Source organism: Mchenga conophoros, linkage group LG5 (genome assembly GCF_057382185.1).
Source record: "Mchenga conophoros isolate Kocher_MC1m ecotype Shallow Benthic linkage group LG5, M_conophoros_male_GT1.1, whole genome shotgun sequence".
In the NCBI taxonomy this organism is placed as follows: Eukaryota; Metazoa; Chordata; class Actinopteri; order Cichliformes; family Cichlidae; genus Mchenga; species Mchenga conophoros.
In genome coordinates this window covers 12,756,997-12,773,032 of record NC_140530.1, presented here as the reverse complement: position 1 = coordinate 12,773,032, position 16,036 = coordinate 12,756,997, and the positions used below count along the sequence as shown (strand labels likewise).

General features: G+C 40.8%; 1 protein-coding gene across 1 annotated transcript in view; it reads right to left on the bottom strand.

Annotated features, from left to right (window-relative positions):
- Positions 1–15,810, bottom strand: part of adamts9 (ADAM metallopeptidase with thrombospondin type 1 motif, 9) — a 44,689-nt gene extending 28,879 nt beyond the window's left edge. The window contains exons 1-18 of the mRNA XM_085273350.1: positions 15,492–15,810; positions 14,802–15,199; positions 13,348–13,510; positions 9,801–10,138; positions 9,103–9,186; positions 8,898–9,022; positions 8,720–8,760; positions 8,501–8,606; positions 7,415–7,561; positions 6,790–6,931; positions 6,127–6,231; positions 3,711–3,856; positions 3,250–3,431; positions 2,984–3,120; positions 2,522–2,639; positions 2,243–2,338; positions 1,167–1,333; positions 862–991 (exon numbers count right to left, since the gene is read on the bottom strand). Coding sequence (XP_085129476.1) covers positions 862–991; positions 1,167–1,333; positions 2,243–2,338; positions 2,522–2,639; positions 2,984–3,120; positions 3,250–3,431; positions 3,711–3,856; positions 6,127–6,231; positions 6,790–6,931; positions 7,415–7,561; positions 8,501–8,606; positions 8,720–8,760; positions 8,898–9,022; positions 9,103–9,186; positions 9,801–10,138; positions 13,348–13,510; positions 14,802–15,199; positions 15,492–15,588 — 2,722 coding nt within the window. The 5' untranslated portion in view covers positions 15,589–15,810. The remainder of the gene's footprint in view (positions 1–861; positions 992–1,166; positions 1,334–2,242; positions 2,339–2,521; positions 2,640–2,983; positions 3,121–3,249; positions 3,432–3,710; positions 3,857–6,126; positions 6,232–6,789; positions 6,932–7,414; positions 7,562–8,500; positions 8,607–8,719; positions 8,761–8,897; positions 9,023–9,102; positions 9,187–9,800; positions 10,139–13,347; positions 13,511–14,801; positions 15,200–15,491) is intronic.
- Between the last annotated feature and the right edge of the window lie 226 nt (positions 15,811–16,036).

Below are 16,036 nucleotides of genomic sequence, written 5' to 3'. Positions count from 1 at the left end.
ACACTATAACAAAAAATAAATCAAACATGAGTCAAAATGGCAAAGGAAATTGAAGAAAAGCTGTGTCATTTAAATAAAGAGATCTGTTTTATAACTAATAAGAAATTTACAAAGATGTAAACAGAATCTCAAGCTTGAGTTACAATCTCGGGTTTCATAACTTTATCCTGAGATGAAAGTGACTTTTTACTGCCCGACCTGCAAGTAGTTATCTGGGTTGATGCACCATCTGGCTCAAGTAAAATATGGCTCATCGTCGGGAGTGCAATAAATGCCAGCGTGAAAAGTGTGTACACCTCACTTTGGCTTTTGTGTAAAATTACAGCACGATATGAACCTTAATGTGGCAATAGATCAGCACCTCATGTTACCAAGTTTTGCAGCTGAACGCTATGAGAGCTTAATGTGTTATATGCTAGATGTTTATCCTGCTGTGAACTGTGGAGTTATTGGTTTCCCTTCAGTTGCTGAAGCAGGGTGGTGTCAAAAAGTGGAGAAAGGCATTCTTAAACAGAAAAAAAATTGACTTGTAACACACATAACAGGTTTTCGAGTTTGCTTGCAATCTTCCTCCGCACACCCACGTACTCTGACCTCTCCACAGTCATGCCAAGCAGATGTGCCACGGCATAGTGTAAAACTGATATTTAATCACTTGTACAAAGGCTAAATGCCTACAATGACCATGTTTAATGGTAACTACAGCATCCTCCATCTCCTGGGTCTCCTGCTCAGCATTTTCTAAATGTTCTTCTTCCTTCATTCCATCTCCATCCCATCTCATTTTTACTCTGACCACACAGTTTATCATTCACCTTTCCCATCATCTCACCCTGCAAACCACATGTGCCTCCCCCTCACCTTGGCACAGACGACTACACTCCTGCCAGGGCCCATAAGCATCCCAGAAGAACTGTTGAGGCTTATCCTCTATGGGAATGTTAAAGGAATACCTGACATCTGGGTTGTAAAGGTTCCCCACAGAAAGCACCTGGGAAAAAGCAGGCAATGTGATATACATTACACAACCTTACAATTGTAAATTTGAAAGATCAAGTCTGTAGAAGGATTTATGATTCTGCATTCCTCTCTTCTATTAAATCACCATCTTCTATCTTCACATCTCCTGCAAAAGATACCAAATTGTCATGATAAGGACAGCTTACCTGGATAACGATCTCCTCTTCTATGCGGTCAGTACAGTTGATCCTCTCAATGACATGGTCGGAACCGCTGTACTCGATGATGGCATTTCCTACTTTGATTTCCCTTTTGAACATGCTAACCACAAACTCCCCGTTAAGCAGGAACTCTCCGCGGCTATTTGATATGGCTACAGGGAGGCAGAAACAGTTAGTTGGCTTCATCACACTGAAAAGAGTTTGTGTAAACTCAAGCTAGTTTTGATTTATTAGCTGATTTAAAAAAAAAAAATGCATAAAGGTGAATTAATTTGTGCAAATCACTGTTTATGGCAGGAACCTGCACAAACATGAACTTATTTCTGCGCGCAGCAGAGCAGCTTAGAAAACACAGTGGCTTAAAATGTTCATTTACAGTAAGGCACACACAGTGGGTAACAGTAAAGCCTTATTGGGCTAAAATAATCCTCTGTTCCCGAAGAAGTCCCATCCAGGGGCACCCTGTTCTGTTCAACAGTCAGTCTTCTGCACTCGTTCACCCTAATGCGATTATGGAGCTAATTTCCTGCCTTTACTTTCCTCGCCATTTCACACATTACACTAATATGGTTGTGGAGAGTGGCATTTATTGCACACGCACACAGACAAAAAAAACAATCAATCCGCTTTGGGTTGTCCCAATATATAGAAACACTGAAACACACAGTTAAGGATGACACTATGTTCAGAAGTTTGCATCAAGGACATGCACACAATAAAAACAACACACGAGCACAAAAAACATGAGTAGGTCAGTGGTACGAACAGGCTGAGACAGAGCCTTAGAGCAAGTACTAAAGCTTTTAAACTAAGGGACCTTGCTGGATTGGTACCCGCAGGCATTTAATGGATTTGCATGCATAGTATTTGCAAAATCTACGGCAGTTATGCAGTGCCCGGCTTTACACTGAAGGCTGAACGCTGTCCTTCTCATAAACACTCAAGCACATCTCATAAACACACATCTTTTTAACAGCGCATTCCTCCAGAAATGACTTCAAACAGCACGACTGGAAATGTAAAAATACAATCGAAGTATTAACAATTGTTGGCTGTCTTACCGAGGTAGTTGTCATCCTCCGGTTTCCCTGAGTAACTGTGTTGACGCACATCTATGTTTGTAGCACCACTTGGTATTCGCACCACTTCGTTATAGCCTGCAAATACATATGCAGCGCATTAGCGCACCCAGGTCTGTAAATGCACTAACAAGTGAACCCATCCATCGATGCTTTTCTGCTGAGGTGTGTAAGCAATATAATAACTGCCACAACAGCTATTACCATTTATATGTACTGAAATGGAGACTGATGGGGGTAATAAAAGAGGTTGTTACTCACCATAGCGTACAATGTTGAAGGTGCCTGCTACAGTTTTGCAGGAAGAGTTATCGCCTCCACATACGCCACATTTGTCCCTCCTGGCTTTAGAGTTGAGTACGTGATCACAGCCCGCCTGCTGCTCAGTACGGGAAGTAGGAAATACACAATAAGAAAATTAAGGATTTTTAATTAAAGGACTTTATTAGAAAATCACTAAATCATAGCAAATATGTAATTGATTCTTTTGAGACACATTTTAGCTTAACTTTAGTGCATCTATGAATATAAAAATCCCATTGTCTGAGCTGGAATATATTGAAAACTGTGCGTGGTTTGGAGATCACGCGTTATGTTAGTAATGTAGGTGCTTACTATTTTATCCACTAAACACTGTTACTGTTCAAGAATGGTCCCTGCTCTGCTATTATTACAAATAACCATGAACCGCTGCTGCTAAATGAACAGAATTAGAAAGCTCACTCTGCACAGGCCCTGGACACAGATGTCGTTGGTATCGGGTCCACATGGCGTGCCGTCAATGACCCTGTCCCTGAGCTGATAGTAGGCTGTGCTGCCTGCAACCCTGCAGAACAGCTTACATCTGTCCTTCATCAGAACTGACACAGGAGATAGAATACAGATAATTATTTCATGGTGACTCAAATAAATGCAAAGCTTACATTATGGCTGTTATTCATGAAGTAAGTATTAAGATGCCACTGTGATGTGAAAAAAACTATTCTCACTTCCGCTGTACTTGGGCACCCAGCGAACATTTGGAGGTAGACCGTTGATGTTAAAGTGCCTGCCGTCAAAAGCAGCACACTGTTCCTCCCTGAAGTCCTTCTTCTGCTTGGAGCAGGGCTCAGAGTTGCAGGAACGAAACTTCATCCGGCGACCAACACAGTACGTTCCTCCATTTCTGGGCCTGAGAGTGAAAACGTGGGATAAAAGCAGCCTGTTGTTAGTTTTTAATTTCCAACTTATCCACACGCTCTACTCTTTTCTATTCGTCCATTATTCAGGAAGACTGACTGATCTCCATATTTACCAGGAAACAATCCTGTAAGATATGCCATCAGAGAGCCTGTTTTGATGAGCATTAGCTATGGAAAGAATTCCCTTAAGGAGGTTTGATCTATGGAACACTGACTTTGGAGACAAGGTCCAATAGGCATGCGTGACTACAAAGGAACGGGCTGCTCACACGGGTCGGTTGCATTCGCGCATGGCAATCTTTATGCCTCCGCCGCATGTCCGCGAACAGGTGCCAAAAGGACTCCAGACTCCCCACGCTCCCTCAACAGGTGAGGCATCGTGCTCTTTGGCTATACACAGCCCATGTTTGCAGTGCTGCAAGAGAGGAACAAAGGGGAAAAGTAAAGGAGAGATGAGTGAAGAGAAGATAACAAAAAGAAATGCCAACACATCCATCTGCTCTTCTGTGCTTTAAAGCTAATCTGGGAGAAATTTGGAACTGGGAAAAAAAAATTCACAACTGTGTCTGGCTGGAGAGAGGACAAGAAAATGTCACCCTTACAGTCAATAAATATATCTCAGCTCCAAACAGAAGGATCATTTTATACTGTTAAAAAAACAGACTTCATTTTAGTCATTAGTGTGGTGTGCGCTGGCATGACAAGAGATGAGACAAACACCAAAAGGTTTCAGCTTGTCTGTGTGTGTGAGTGTACATGTTTAGACAGAAAATTGGCATGCTACTATTCTTGTGGGGACCAACAGGGACTTATGGGGACAACATGCCCGTCCCCACAAGTTTTAATGCATTTTTGAGGCTCAAAATGTGGTTTTAGTGTTACGATTACAATAAAGTTATGGTGAGGTTTACGCTAAGGCTTAGGGTTAGACATTCGATTTTGATGGTAGGGTTAGGGTAAGTTGCTAGGGAAACCATTATGTCAATTAGATGTACTCACTAAGATATGAAAACAAGTGTGTGCCTGTGTGTGTGTGCATCTGCAGGTCTTGGGACCTGGAGGTGTAGTTCGGCTGGTCCATGGTGCTTTCATGTCTCAGTCTTAGTGACAGGAAGCAGGAAGTCAGTGCAAAAGTTCTCATTATAAGCTCAGGCAGAGTAAGCATCATTCATAGCTTTCCACCACTCATTTACTAGTAACAAGAGTTTACATGTGTCAGTGGAAACTTGACTTTTGGCAAGTCTTGTTTTGTCATTTTGCACAACAAATTATCGTCCATTATGTTGAGATAACCTGCCAGTGTTTCCCTCAAATATTACAAATGACATAAGAAAACATTTAATAAATCCAACTAAAAAGGAATATTTAAAACCAACAATAGCAAGATTTTTCTTTTTACTTTTTTTGGTATACTGAAAAAAGGAAATTGGGTGTTTGTTACATTAAAAACAAAATTACATGTTTAAATTAACTTGTAATTTAAACACAATAATTACATGCTTCTATGAACGTAATTAAATCATGAAGGATCTGTACGAAATTCAACAACTTAATTTGTCCTTGTTGAGAGGACATGATACAATCTAGTAAGAGTGGTTAGTTGCTGAACTCATGAAATTCACAAGATCGCACGAGATGTCAAACTGTAGGAAAATCACTGGCGTTATAAGAGGCAGACAACTACGACACACCACGTGCATGCTATTGCTATTTATTGTGGATTAACCTGTCAAGGACAAAAACGTACAAAAAAATTCTGCATCAAGCCTTGAAATCATAGCTTTCCTACTTTTGTTAAGTCTGGATTGGTGGCATGGTGGTTAGTGCTGTTGCTTTACAGTAAGAAGATCCTGGGTTCAAATCCACAATCTGGCTAGTTTGCACTGGTTTCTCTCAGGGTATTCTGGTTTCTTCCCACAGTTAAAAGTCGTGCAGTTGGTAGAGTTAGGTTAATTGATGATTCTAAATTACCTGTCAATGTAAGTGCAAATGGTTGTTTGTGACAGACTTGTGAGTTTTCTAGGGTGTACCCTGCCTAACAATTCAGGGTTATTTCCCAGCCCCCTGCAACCAGGATAAAGATAGGATGTTAGTTGTTGTAGATCCATTAAATTTTTATGTTAACCAGACTCTAGACTTTGTTGAACATTATGTAATATGAAGACAACATGTAGTATTTAAATGAGCAAGTAGTATTGGGGTAAATGTTATTTAATAGTGTTGAAATACAATGACAAAATTGTGAAGGATTAAAATATTCCAAGAGCTCAACTTACTTCATCTAAACATGTTTCAATCGTGTTTTATGAACACAAAATGCACAAGTTTATTGAATATGAAAAAGTTGTGTTGATTGAACACAATTGTTTAAGTTTCTGCCAAAGCAAAACATTTGTGTGCAACCAATGTCCACTATTGAATCGAGTAAATCCAACATGGCCTTTTTTTCAGTGTATAACGTCCCCTCTTCCTGGCCACCAACACTAGGCAATACTAAGGTTCATGGACTTTTTTTCTTGTGGTGGGCTTAAATCGCCACCTTCAGCCGAACTGAAGTGATTAAAATATGGCATTCCACCCCTTACTTAATTATCCCCAAGCTTCCGGCTTAATTAAAATCAGTTCAAGGGTCTTCTCCTTTACCATTTACACACTAATGCATTACACTATCAGCATTACTCTTACCTTTCCAGGTGAACAGTCGGTGCCATCTGCCCACGGCATGTGCTGAGTCCTGCAGCCCCGCTGGGCGCCCTCTGGACTTGTGCACCATAGTCTTCGACACTGGGTCTGAGAACACACGAACACACACACACACACACACACACACATTAAGAGTCAATGCTGGGATTCCAGGAAAAAAAATAAACTAAAAGAACAAGCTATGGCTCATAAATGTCATGTTTATTTCCCTGACTGTAAACAACTCCATTAATATACAGCATGGACTCAAGCCAGCAGACTTCCAATTTAGCACATTCTATCAAACAATATGCCTCCCTACACTAAATTTGCTGCATCAACAATTTCATTTGCCAGGTATTTCTAAGCCTGCGTGACCTTTTAGACTGAGTGAAAACCACAAGCCAAGAAACTATAGTGTCACATATTTAAAGACATTTCTGTATTATTAAACTGAAATGTCACTTTTTTAACTTAAATTCAAATTAAATCTGGCTTCACTTTGCTTGTGTTTCAGAAGAGAACATGTTAAACGTGGCAAGTGACTTTAAAGGCTTCAGAGTCATCCGAGAACCTCTGCTGCACTGAATCTCAACTCCCTCCGCTCCCCTCTGAGACCCCCACGTGCAACATGACAGTTCAGATTTGCACACCGAGTCCGCTTACCATATAAGGGCACACCTGCGTTCCCGGCCCAAATATCAATTCACACTGTTTATTGACATTGTATATCCGCCCGGGCAGCTGCTGCGAGAGAGCGTACGGTCTAGAAACGGGCTCATCGAGCAAGCACTCACCATATCCTGTGCTATTAAGAAATAAAAATAAAATGACTTAAAGAAAAGGGATAAAAACAAGAGAAACAAACAGACAGAAAGCACACTCAGTACAGCTGGAGTGGTTATTTTTCTGCACAAAAACATCTTGAAAAACGTCTTGTGTTGAACTAGCTATATGTGGTAAGTGGTGGGGAACTCAGGAAGTCAAGGATGGAGGGATACTATGCATTGCTTTGGAGGTAGGTCATTAAATATTATTACTCCAAGAGTTCTGGGTCTTTCTCAGTGTGTACGAGAGACGAGACCAGAGGGTGCAACAGCCCTGAGAAATGATGACAGTTTGACTGTGGCTACCAATGCACTGTGTGTGTTGGCGTGTGTGTGTTTGTGTAAACCTGCACAGTTATTAAAGAATATTTAGCCAGGTTTTAGGGGGTCATTTTTGCTACGTTTTCCCAGTTCTATTCCCCATGCATGTTTGGAACAATGATGAAGACAACAGTATGACATACTCAAGGAACTCTGTGATGTACTTCCTGCTACACTTGGACCACATCCAAGGGTTTGTGTTGTAATTAAGTGTGGGAGCCATCACATGTTGTTGAATCTTTACTCCATCCTCCTTACACTTGTTACTGTCATCGTGAGGCATGTTGAACCTGGAAGAATAGAGGAAAAAAACATGTTCAGGCATAAAAAAAAAAAAAGCTATTTATATTAACAAGCAACAAATAGAGCATTTTCAAATGTCCCCACTAGCTGTACTTCCATGGCCCTGCATGGCTCTGTTTTGCCAGTGTGGTTATTGCTTCTTGGCAGGACGTCAACTTCTTGATATGTTTTATTGTGCTTCACAAAGTGGCAGTGACAAATAGCAATTTGTGTTGTGTTTGACTGTACTTCATTTCTTCAGCAACATCTAAACAGCAATTCTATTTTTCTACTGTCACCATCTTATTGGCTTTGGGAAACTCATTCAAGGTTGCTATACAAAATAATGCACAGCATTTGTATTGCCTGCCTGTGGCAAGACTGGATAGAAAGATATTAAATTATATGAAAACTGAGAGAAGAATAAGTGAAGCATTCAAGCTCCTGCAGGGTAAACAAATGTGCTCCCGGTCGATGGTGGACAGGTACGGCATCACACTCCTTGTTGCTAAGCTGTCCGCCTACAACACCGAGCTTTGTCGCAAATCAGTCATCAAGCATGCTGCCCCAGCCTGATGCAGATAAACATGCAACCCAATAATAAGAAAAGGAGCATTTGTTTGAGATGAGGACTATTAAAGTCTGTAACAGTCTCCAGAGTAGAACGCTTACTCAGGACTTTGGACAGTGGAGAGTTTGCTGAAGGGCAAAGGAAACCAAGAAGTGGTTTAAATTCAATTCTGAGAATCCAGGTTACAGATTTTTTTGCTCTCAAAATGAAAAGCAGGGATACATTTTTTTATCCAGATGTGCAGAATTTATGGTATCAGCTGTTATAAATTCCTAGAAAGTGTTCTGAAGCTCTAGTGATGTGTAACTAAGAACAAAACCAAGTATTTATGACTGATGAAAAAACAAATCAGTGGAAAAATGTCAGCTGCTCTTACACATGTCCAAGTTCGTGGGCAATGGTGAATGCAGTACTGAGTCCATTGTCCTCACTGATGCTGCAGCTCCTGTAGGGATCACACACGGTCCCCAACTCTGCAAGTCCTGAATAAGAAGAAGCTCAGTTCATTTTCTTTTGTATTTATTTAATGTACATTTCTACTATAATTTGTATCACTCTGTTACAAAAAAAAGAAAAAGAACAAATATGCATTTACCTAAGGTGTCACACTTATCCCTCGCTCTACAGATGTCCTGCCTGTGGTGAAAACAAAGATAATTGGTCTCGGTCATTGTTAGTCTACATTTTAGAATTTTGTCAGGATCCCTCTACATTTTTGGTTCACGGAATATTTGCATTTTGAAAAATGAAAGCTTCCACAATTCCTCTTGCACCTGGTGATTAGGATGGCAGTGTCGTGATGGGAGTGGTGGTTATCATCCAGGACGTTCTGACTCTGCTGCCAGATGCAGAAGTTCTTTAAAGTGGTCTGTGCATTAAATGAAATAACTGGACCATCCTGAGAAGGACACAGAAAAAATAATAAATTATAGGAGCGTGCACCATGTTGTAGCGTGGAAGCAAATTAAGTATTCTTACCAGCTCGTTGTTTATTATAACTAACTTTACAATCACAATGTTAATCAGGTTTCCAATGCTGGGGTCCTTGTATATGGAAGACACCTGAAAAAAACAACAAAGACACAAAACGTGACCTCAAACCTAAAGAGAAAATCAATGTTTAAATTAAGTTGAGCCAGATTGGATGTGACATTGTATATTTAGTGCTAGTGGTTTTATGGGCTGCTTACTTGCAGTTTCAAGCAAGTACCAGAGATTTTGTTTGATTGAAGGATCAGCATGATAACAGCTTGAGCCCCTGTGGACAAGTCAGCCTTTCCCCAGACTAGAATATGGGTCATCGCTGCCTCCCCAGGACTTTCAGTTCAGCCCCAGATGCAGGCGGAAACTGGTGTTTGAAGTGGTCGAGAGTATGCAGCCTAAGTAACATACCTGAGCCTATTTTTTAACATTCATCAAAGCTGTCAGGCAGGCTATCCCTCAAGCTGCCCTCTCTTCCCCCGAGCCGTTTGAAAATGTTGTTTACCCCTGCCCTAAGGTGCCCTTTTACCTCCCTCAACTCTCCTCCAAAGGCTGACTGACTTGCAGCACAAACAGCAAACAGCAAAGAGGAACACGTGTGTACATTTAGTGCATCAGTGTGCACGAAGATGTCCTACTCTGTCCATATCTGCGCAAAAGATTTCTACCAACCAAACATAGAGATCAGAACTTACTATAGACATTAACGTGAGTATGTAGTGCTGTAGGTTGCTGCCGTGATGCTCCACCATTTTGCTGTCGGCCACCAGCATAACTTCAACAAAGCGCGGGTAGGAGAGGAAGCGCTTTGATCTCCTGTGAGGTCCTGAGTCACCGCTGCTATCATTTGACGGTCTAGCGCTAGCACTGCCATGCTGTGATCTGAGCAAAGCATTGCTGGCCAGGCCAGCGCTCAGTGACTCCAGGTCATTGAATACACCAGTACTGACCACAGGGACTGCTTTAATCACAGTGCTGACCCCAGCCGCTGGCCTTCTTTTCACCTTGTGTCTCTTATGTCTGTGTTTGTGTCCTAGAATGAGAAGCCAAAAGAAATGGAGCAAATGTAAATATACAAGAGTGCAGGCCTGAGAAGACTGGAAGCATATTCGCTCAAACAAGGCAAGGAATAATTCATTCTTTGTCAAGAAGATGTGTTTGCTATTAAGCTGAAGTCACGTTTAACTTTTAAATGATGGAGCTATATGAGATCTGGAAGTGGATATTGTCAAAATAAGCTCCCCCCTCCACTGAAAAGAGTTTGCTGACAAATGAACATTGCCTGAAGTGCCTTTTTTTTCTCTCAGAAAAGGGAGGAAAAGAGGGCAAAGAGTTCAGGCAAGGTAAACCTGGAACCCAGCCATAAAAAGAGTACACAAATTGCTGTGCACACATCAAACGAGAACAATCCAACAACTGGGAAGCATTTTTCTTTAACTCTGGAAAGGTTTTATGTCCTTAGATAACATCTGCTGAACTGCTGAGTCTTTTTGTTTTCAGATCATCCTTACTAGACCATTACCAATGTGTCACCATTTATGAGGGATGATTAATGAAGAGTGCTAAAGATCAATTTGCCGTTCCTAAACACCCGCAAGAAAGAAATGTAATCCATGTATATTTTTTTCACATTCAACTGAGAAGTATTTTGTAAAATATCATGTTAAAAGTCTTTTCTTGTATGATATGTTTACAGCATCCTTAGCTCCATCTTTGTTTGTATAGTTAAAAACTGTAGTCTGTTGGAGTGGCTAGTAACAGCTTCTTTTTGGTATGTCACATTGGATAAACTGAAGGCTACCACTGGATAACTTTCATACACCACTCTAACAAAAAACACATTTGCATGAGCGGTCATAGTCAGCTCACTGCAGTCAATCAGGGATCAATCTGTGTGCAAGCTGAAGGCTGGTCAAATGCAACAGCCAAAGAAGTTTGAAGCCTTTTGGCATTTTATGCAGTGTGAATGATTAAATATTAAATTCATATTTTGTCCCTGCCCGTTTTCTAATTCCTTATTGTCTTTTATCTTCTTTTTTTTTTTTTTTACTGATTTTGATCAAATCAAAAGTACATTGTTTGTGTGTGTGTGTTGTGTCTCCATTCTCAGTTCAAAATAAAAAGAATGGTCTACAGATTCAATAGCACTTTGTGCAAGGCTGAATGAATCGTGTCCAGAATAGCGTTTAGTCTCATTTATGTCACTTGAGGCTAAAATGAAAACACAAACAATCACTCAAATGGAGTGAGAGCAAGCATCTTCAGAAGGATCTCCAGCACACAAAGACAAACGATTTCCATATTTATTGCTTTTAGTTTTGATTATTTTACCGTTTCAAGTTGCCATCACTTATGTAAAAATTTACACTACATCTTCATGGAAGTAGGTCTACCAACTTTCTTATCAAAGGAGCAGAGGAAGTACAAGAGTCAACAGGAAGTTCAGCCAGTAAACTGAGATGAGGCGATATAAGTGTGAGCTTCCAAATGATTCTTCTTGTGCGAGAGCTGGAAAACCTCCTCATTACTGTACTGCAGCTGTGGGTACTGCACTGTGCAGGCTATAGCATGACATGCAAGCCAGGATAGTTTCATACTATACTTTAATCTTGTCATTACATCTCTGACTGTAGCCTATTTATGGCAGAATGTATTTTTTATTTAGATATAGAACTTTAATTACTTTAATATTTAATCAGTTGCATTATTAGTTTGATGGTGGGGGGTTTTTTCTAACCCTAACCCTGCCATTCGGGTTCACTTTAACTCTTTATGGTCATTGCACAGTCATACTTTCTACAGTACTACAATAAAATTTAAGTACTGTTCCACATTGGTGCCAAAAGAAATTCAAGCTGTAATTGCAATAAATAATATATGTACAAAATATATACAGTCATTTATGAGTCCAGGCATTCCTTCGGTTCCCAAAATCAACCCAACACTGAGGCATCACTGAAAGTTAAAAACAGTACAGCTCCAATAAAAATAATTCACTAAAAAAAAGAGGATTTACAAGGTTTAGTGACGTTAGAAGTTAGCAGGAAGTTATGTTGCTAGTTCCAATCTAGAAATGATGAGCCAGATTCTTATTAAGGTAGTTTTTAAAAAAAAAAAAAAAACCTAAATGTTCAAACTCTGCTGTCTGTGGAGGACTAAAGAGCAGTGACATATAAACTATGCAGTGGTTAGCTACACAGCTATGGTTATGCTAATATAAATACATTAGCATGAAGGATGAGGGATAAATTTTTCCTCAGTAAAGGTTTATGTTGAGGGTGCTCGATGGTCAGAGACACATACCATCACATGGCAGGAAAAAGACATGGAAACAGACCAAACTTCAGCTAACAGAGATTCTGAGAAGTTCCCATTCAAAAGACAAGGTTAGCTACTAATATATACCTGTGTGGTTTGGATTAGGTGTGATCTTCAGTATCAACACTGAAATCTTAGTCTACTTTGTCTCCTCTCCTCTGCTCGCTGCCTCACAAAGTGTATGTGTTTGTGCATGTGTGCACAATCCCCCTGTCAAACTGAGTATTCCCAGCTAGCATTAATTTGTCATAAAACTTCAACCGCCTGACAAGCACAGGAGGAAAAGCTTGGACCCATTTTTGCTGTCAGAAATGAACTATTCTTCTTCAGTGCGCCACAACGATATAGTTTTATGTATGGAATTCAACTCCATACAATAAGAAAAAAAAAAGCAAATAAAAGGAAAAAGAGGCCCCTCCCACCAATTGAAAAGTTGTGCTTGCATTAACCAGATAAGCAGCATATCATCCAAGAGGGCCTTAGTACAATTACTGTAATAGCTCACTGACTATTATATAATTGGTTCCTGTTACAGCTGATAGTGGAGACTTTAAATTTGAGTGATTATATCTGCGCAAACCAATTTAAAGGTCCCATGTACATAGTGGCACACAAATGTCAAAATTGCCTAATCACTCTGTCCCCTGTCGCACTAAAGCACTAAGATGTGCATTAACCAATTACATCTAACCAATATATACTGTTTCTAGACACTGGGAGGTCCATGCTCAGCAGCAGAAGTATGCCGTTTTGATAGAAAGAGGACACTGGGTGAGGGTTTACTAGAGCAGATATTTAGGTCAGCTGACTGGTCAAACACAGCACCTCAGTAGCAAGGTCTGGATCTGACGTTTTAGGTACAGAGCCGTGTCTGTTATATATCCTAATGGCATACATGCTTACTCATCATATAATGTACCGTACCTGAAGTGTCACAAGCTGAGGTCTCCTCAGTGGTCTGTTTCTTCGGTGCACTTTTCCTGTATACAATATGAGGTTTTGTGTGTTCCTCTTCATAGTGTTCTCCTTGATAGCTGTGAAGGGGCTCCACAAAATACTCCCCTTCTGGAGACCTGAAAGTGCCGAGCTGGGTAACAGAGAAGACACATAGGAGTTAGGCTACAGCTATCTATATTCTCTAAGTGCTTATAAAACCAAGGAGAATAATCTATATCTCGAGGATCTTTTAGTATTGAGCTCTGTGCAGATCACATACCAGTTTGTACTTAACGTAGGAATGTAAAAAAATAAGCAAAACACAGACATAGCAGCTTTCAGTGGTAAAAACAAAGTACATTTGCATTCATGTTATAACAGAGGAAAGGTCTAAATGTGAGACCGTTGATGTCTATCAGGAAAACACTAAGACTGTATGTTCTTGGCAAGTATGCTGCAAACCTTGTATGCGTTTGGCATGTTTAGCATGAGTTGGTTAACTTAGAGGTCTAGGATGTTCCAGATAAGATTCGTGGACAGTAAAGCACACATATGGAGAACCATCATGAAAGCTTGAGGGGTAAGGTTGGTATAATGTTTGCTTGCCATATGTTTCTACTCCCAGATAATCAATGGTAAAATATATATATGGTGTATCATAAGGAAAAAATGATTTGGCTATGTGTATTAGTATTTGATGCTGTTTGTTCTGCTTACATTTTGTTTCTATTACTCTGCAAAGGCCTGCACTTGAACTTTTGTCTGGCAAGACAAAAGAGGATCTCACTACAATAAGTTATTTTAGAATGTACTGCAATGAAAGGCAGCATTGCCTGTTTTAGGATGGAGGTTTTGGATAAATAATAATATATGCTTCATAAATGTCAGCTCAGCCCCACAAAAGTTCCCTGCAGAGCAGAGGATTCAAAGCATTTTATGTTTGATTTGTCATTTGGGAACAAAGCTGGCTTATTACTCTTGTCTGTCACCTCACTGTGGTTTCTATGTATAAACTCCTCTGAGTGCACTTTTCCTCCACTACAAAGCATCACTCATCAGGACTCCCTCTTTAGGAAGCCTGGGAGCTGGAACAACTTCGTCTTAAAGACGTCACCGACTACCGGTGGACCAGAAAGAGACACAAATGTGGAGTAAACCTGAGTGCAGTCAGCCGACTTGGGCTCTTTGCAGCAAGCCACAACCGAGATTCTCGGTAAATGATCAGTTACTTACTTTCTGGATGCGCCCCACTACACGATCCTACCACGAATACAATTTTGAACAATTTTCAAAGTTTTATTTATTTTTTCTTAAATCAACTACAGCTTCACTCAAAAGTCTCCAAAACACGTACACAACTTTTTATGCCCTCATGCTGCAGAAGTAAAGTGAATGTAAAATGATCACGCGCACGACGAGTACAACCGCGCGTAAAAACTCACCAGTCCAGAGCACAGACTGATGACTGCGGCGTGCTCTGCATGTGCATTTACTTGTCCTTTGTAAAAGCAGTGCCTTAACTCCGTGTCCTCCTCCTCCTCCTCTCTCTCATCTGCTGCAAAATCCGTTACGTTCTCTCCTCGGGCTACTCCAAGTATTGTCACAGTGTAGAGAGGTGCGATAAATCCCGAATCCAACGTCAGGTTGAGGTGATAGTCCTGTCCGAAAGCAGATATCCTGTAGTGGATATTCGGCGAGGCCCAGTGATCCGTGCTATTGCCTGTGCCCTCATCCAAACTTCGCCTTTTCCTTTTGAAGTGCACACTGGTTGGAAACTTGTCACCGGCTTCATTCACTCGCACCGGTGTTACAACCTCATAAGCGCCGATCTCCTCGTTTACTGTGGAATAAAGGTAGAAGAATGTAAATGTGGTTTAAAAAAACAGTCTACTTACATTATAAATCAGTGGGTAAAAAGGTTTAAGGATTATTATTCTATCAAAGTTGTTTCTGTCTTGAAAATCTGTTGTTTTAGTCAGAAAACGATAGTCAGTGAACTTCAGGCATCTAAACGCTGCAAGTCATTCGCTTGACTGAATTCAAAACTCATTCATTCTCTGCCGTCAGTGTTAGAAAACAGCTGCATGAGAAATTTTAAGAAATGCGGGGGTTGTCACAGCAAAATACTTTACCCGTGCTTGAATTCAAAAGCAATGTCCCCGTAGATGCGACTACATTCAAGAAATCAGGGAATAGTAGGAACCCCAAGCCCCAGAAGAGCACATGCATGATTGTCCACGTTCAGAGGAGAGAGCCAGCCTGTATTCCCTTAGTAGTACTGTATTCCTGCGGTAACTCCGGGCTTTCCGCCTCCGGTCCGCCTGCCACATCCAATTTTATTATCCTAGACTCTTGAGTTGATGGTCTCTGGCCGATGAAGTACACTGCTGGGACGTGAGCGCGTCGCGGATTCCCTGACGAACATGCATACTGCAGAGAGGAGTGGGCTGCTCCAACACTCAACTGCGATGGGCTCCGCTTGCCCGTGAACCAACTCTCCCTAGCTTAGAGGGGCGGGATCAGTCTAATATAATATTATCAGTTGTGTTGTTTCAATCTATACCACCTATACTCAGAGAGAGCTGCCCAACTAATCTGACATAACGTGTAGACAACGTGTTGCGCAATCCAGCTGCAAATTTGCATCGTGACACAAAGTGACATACCGACTTTTATT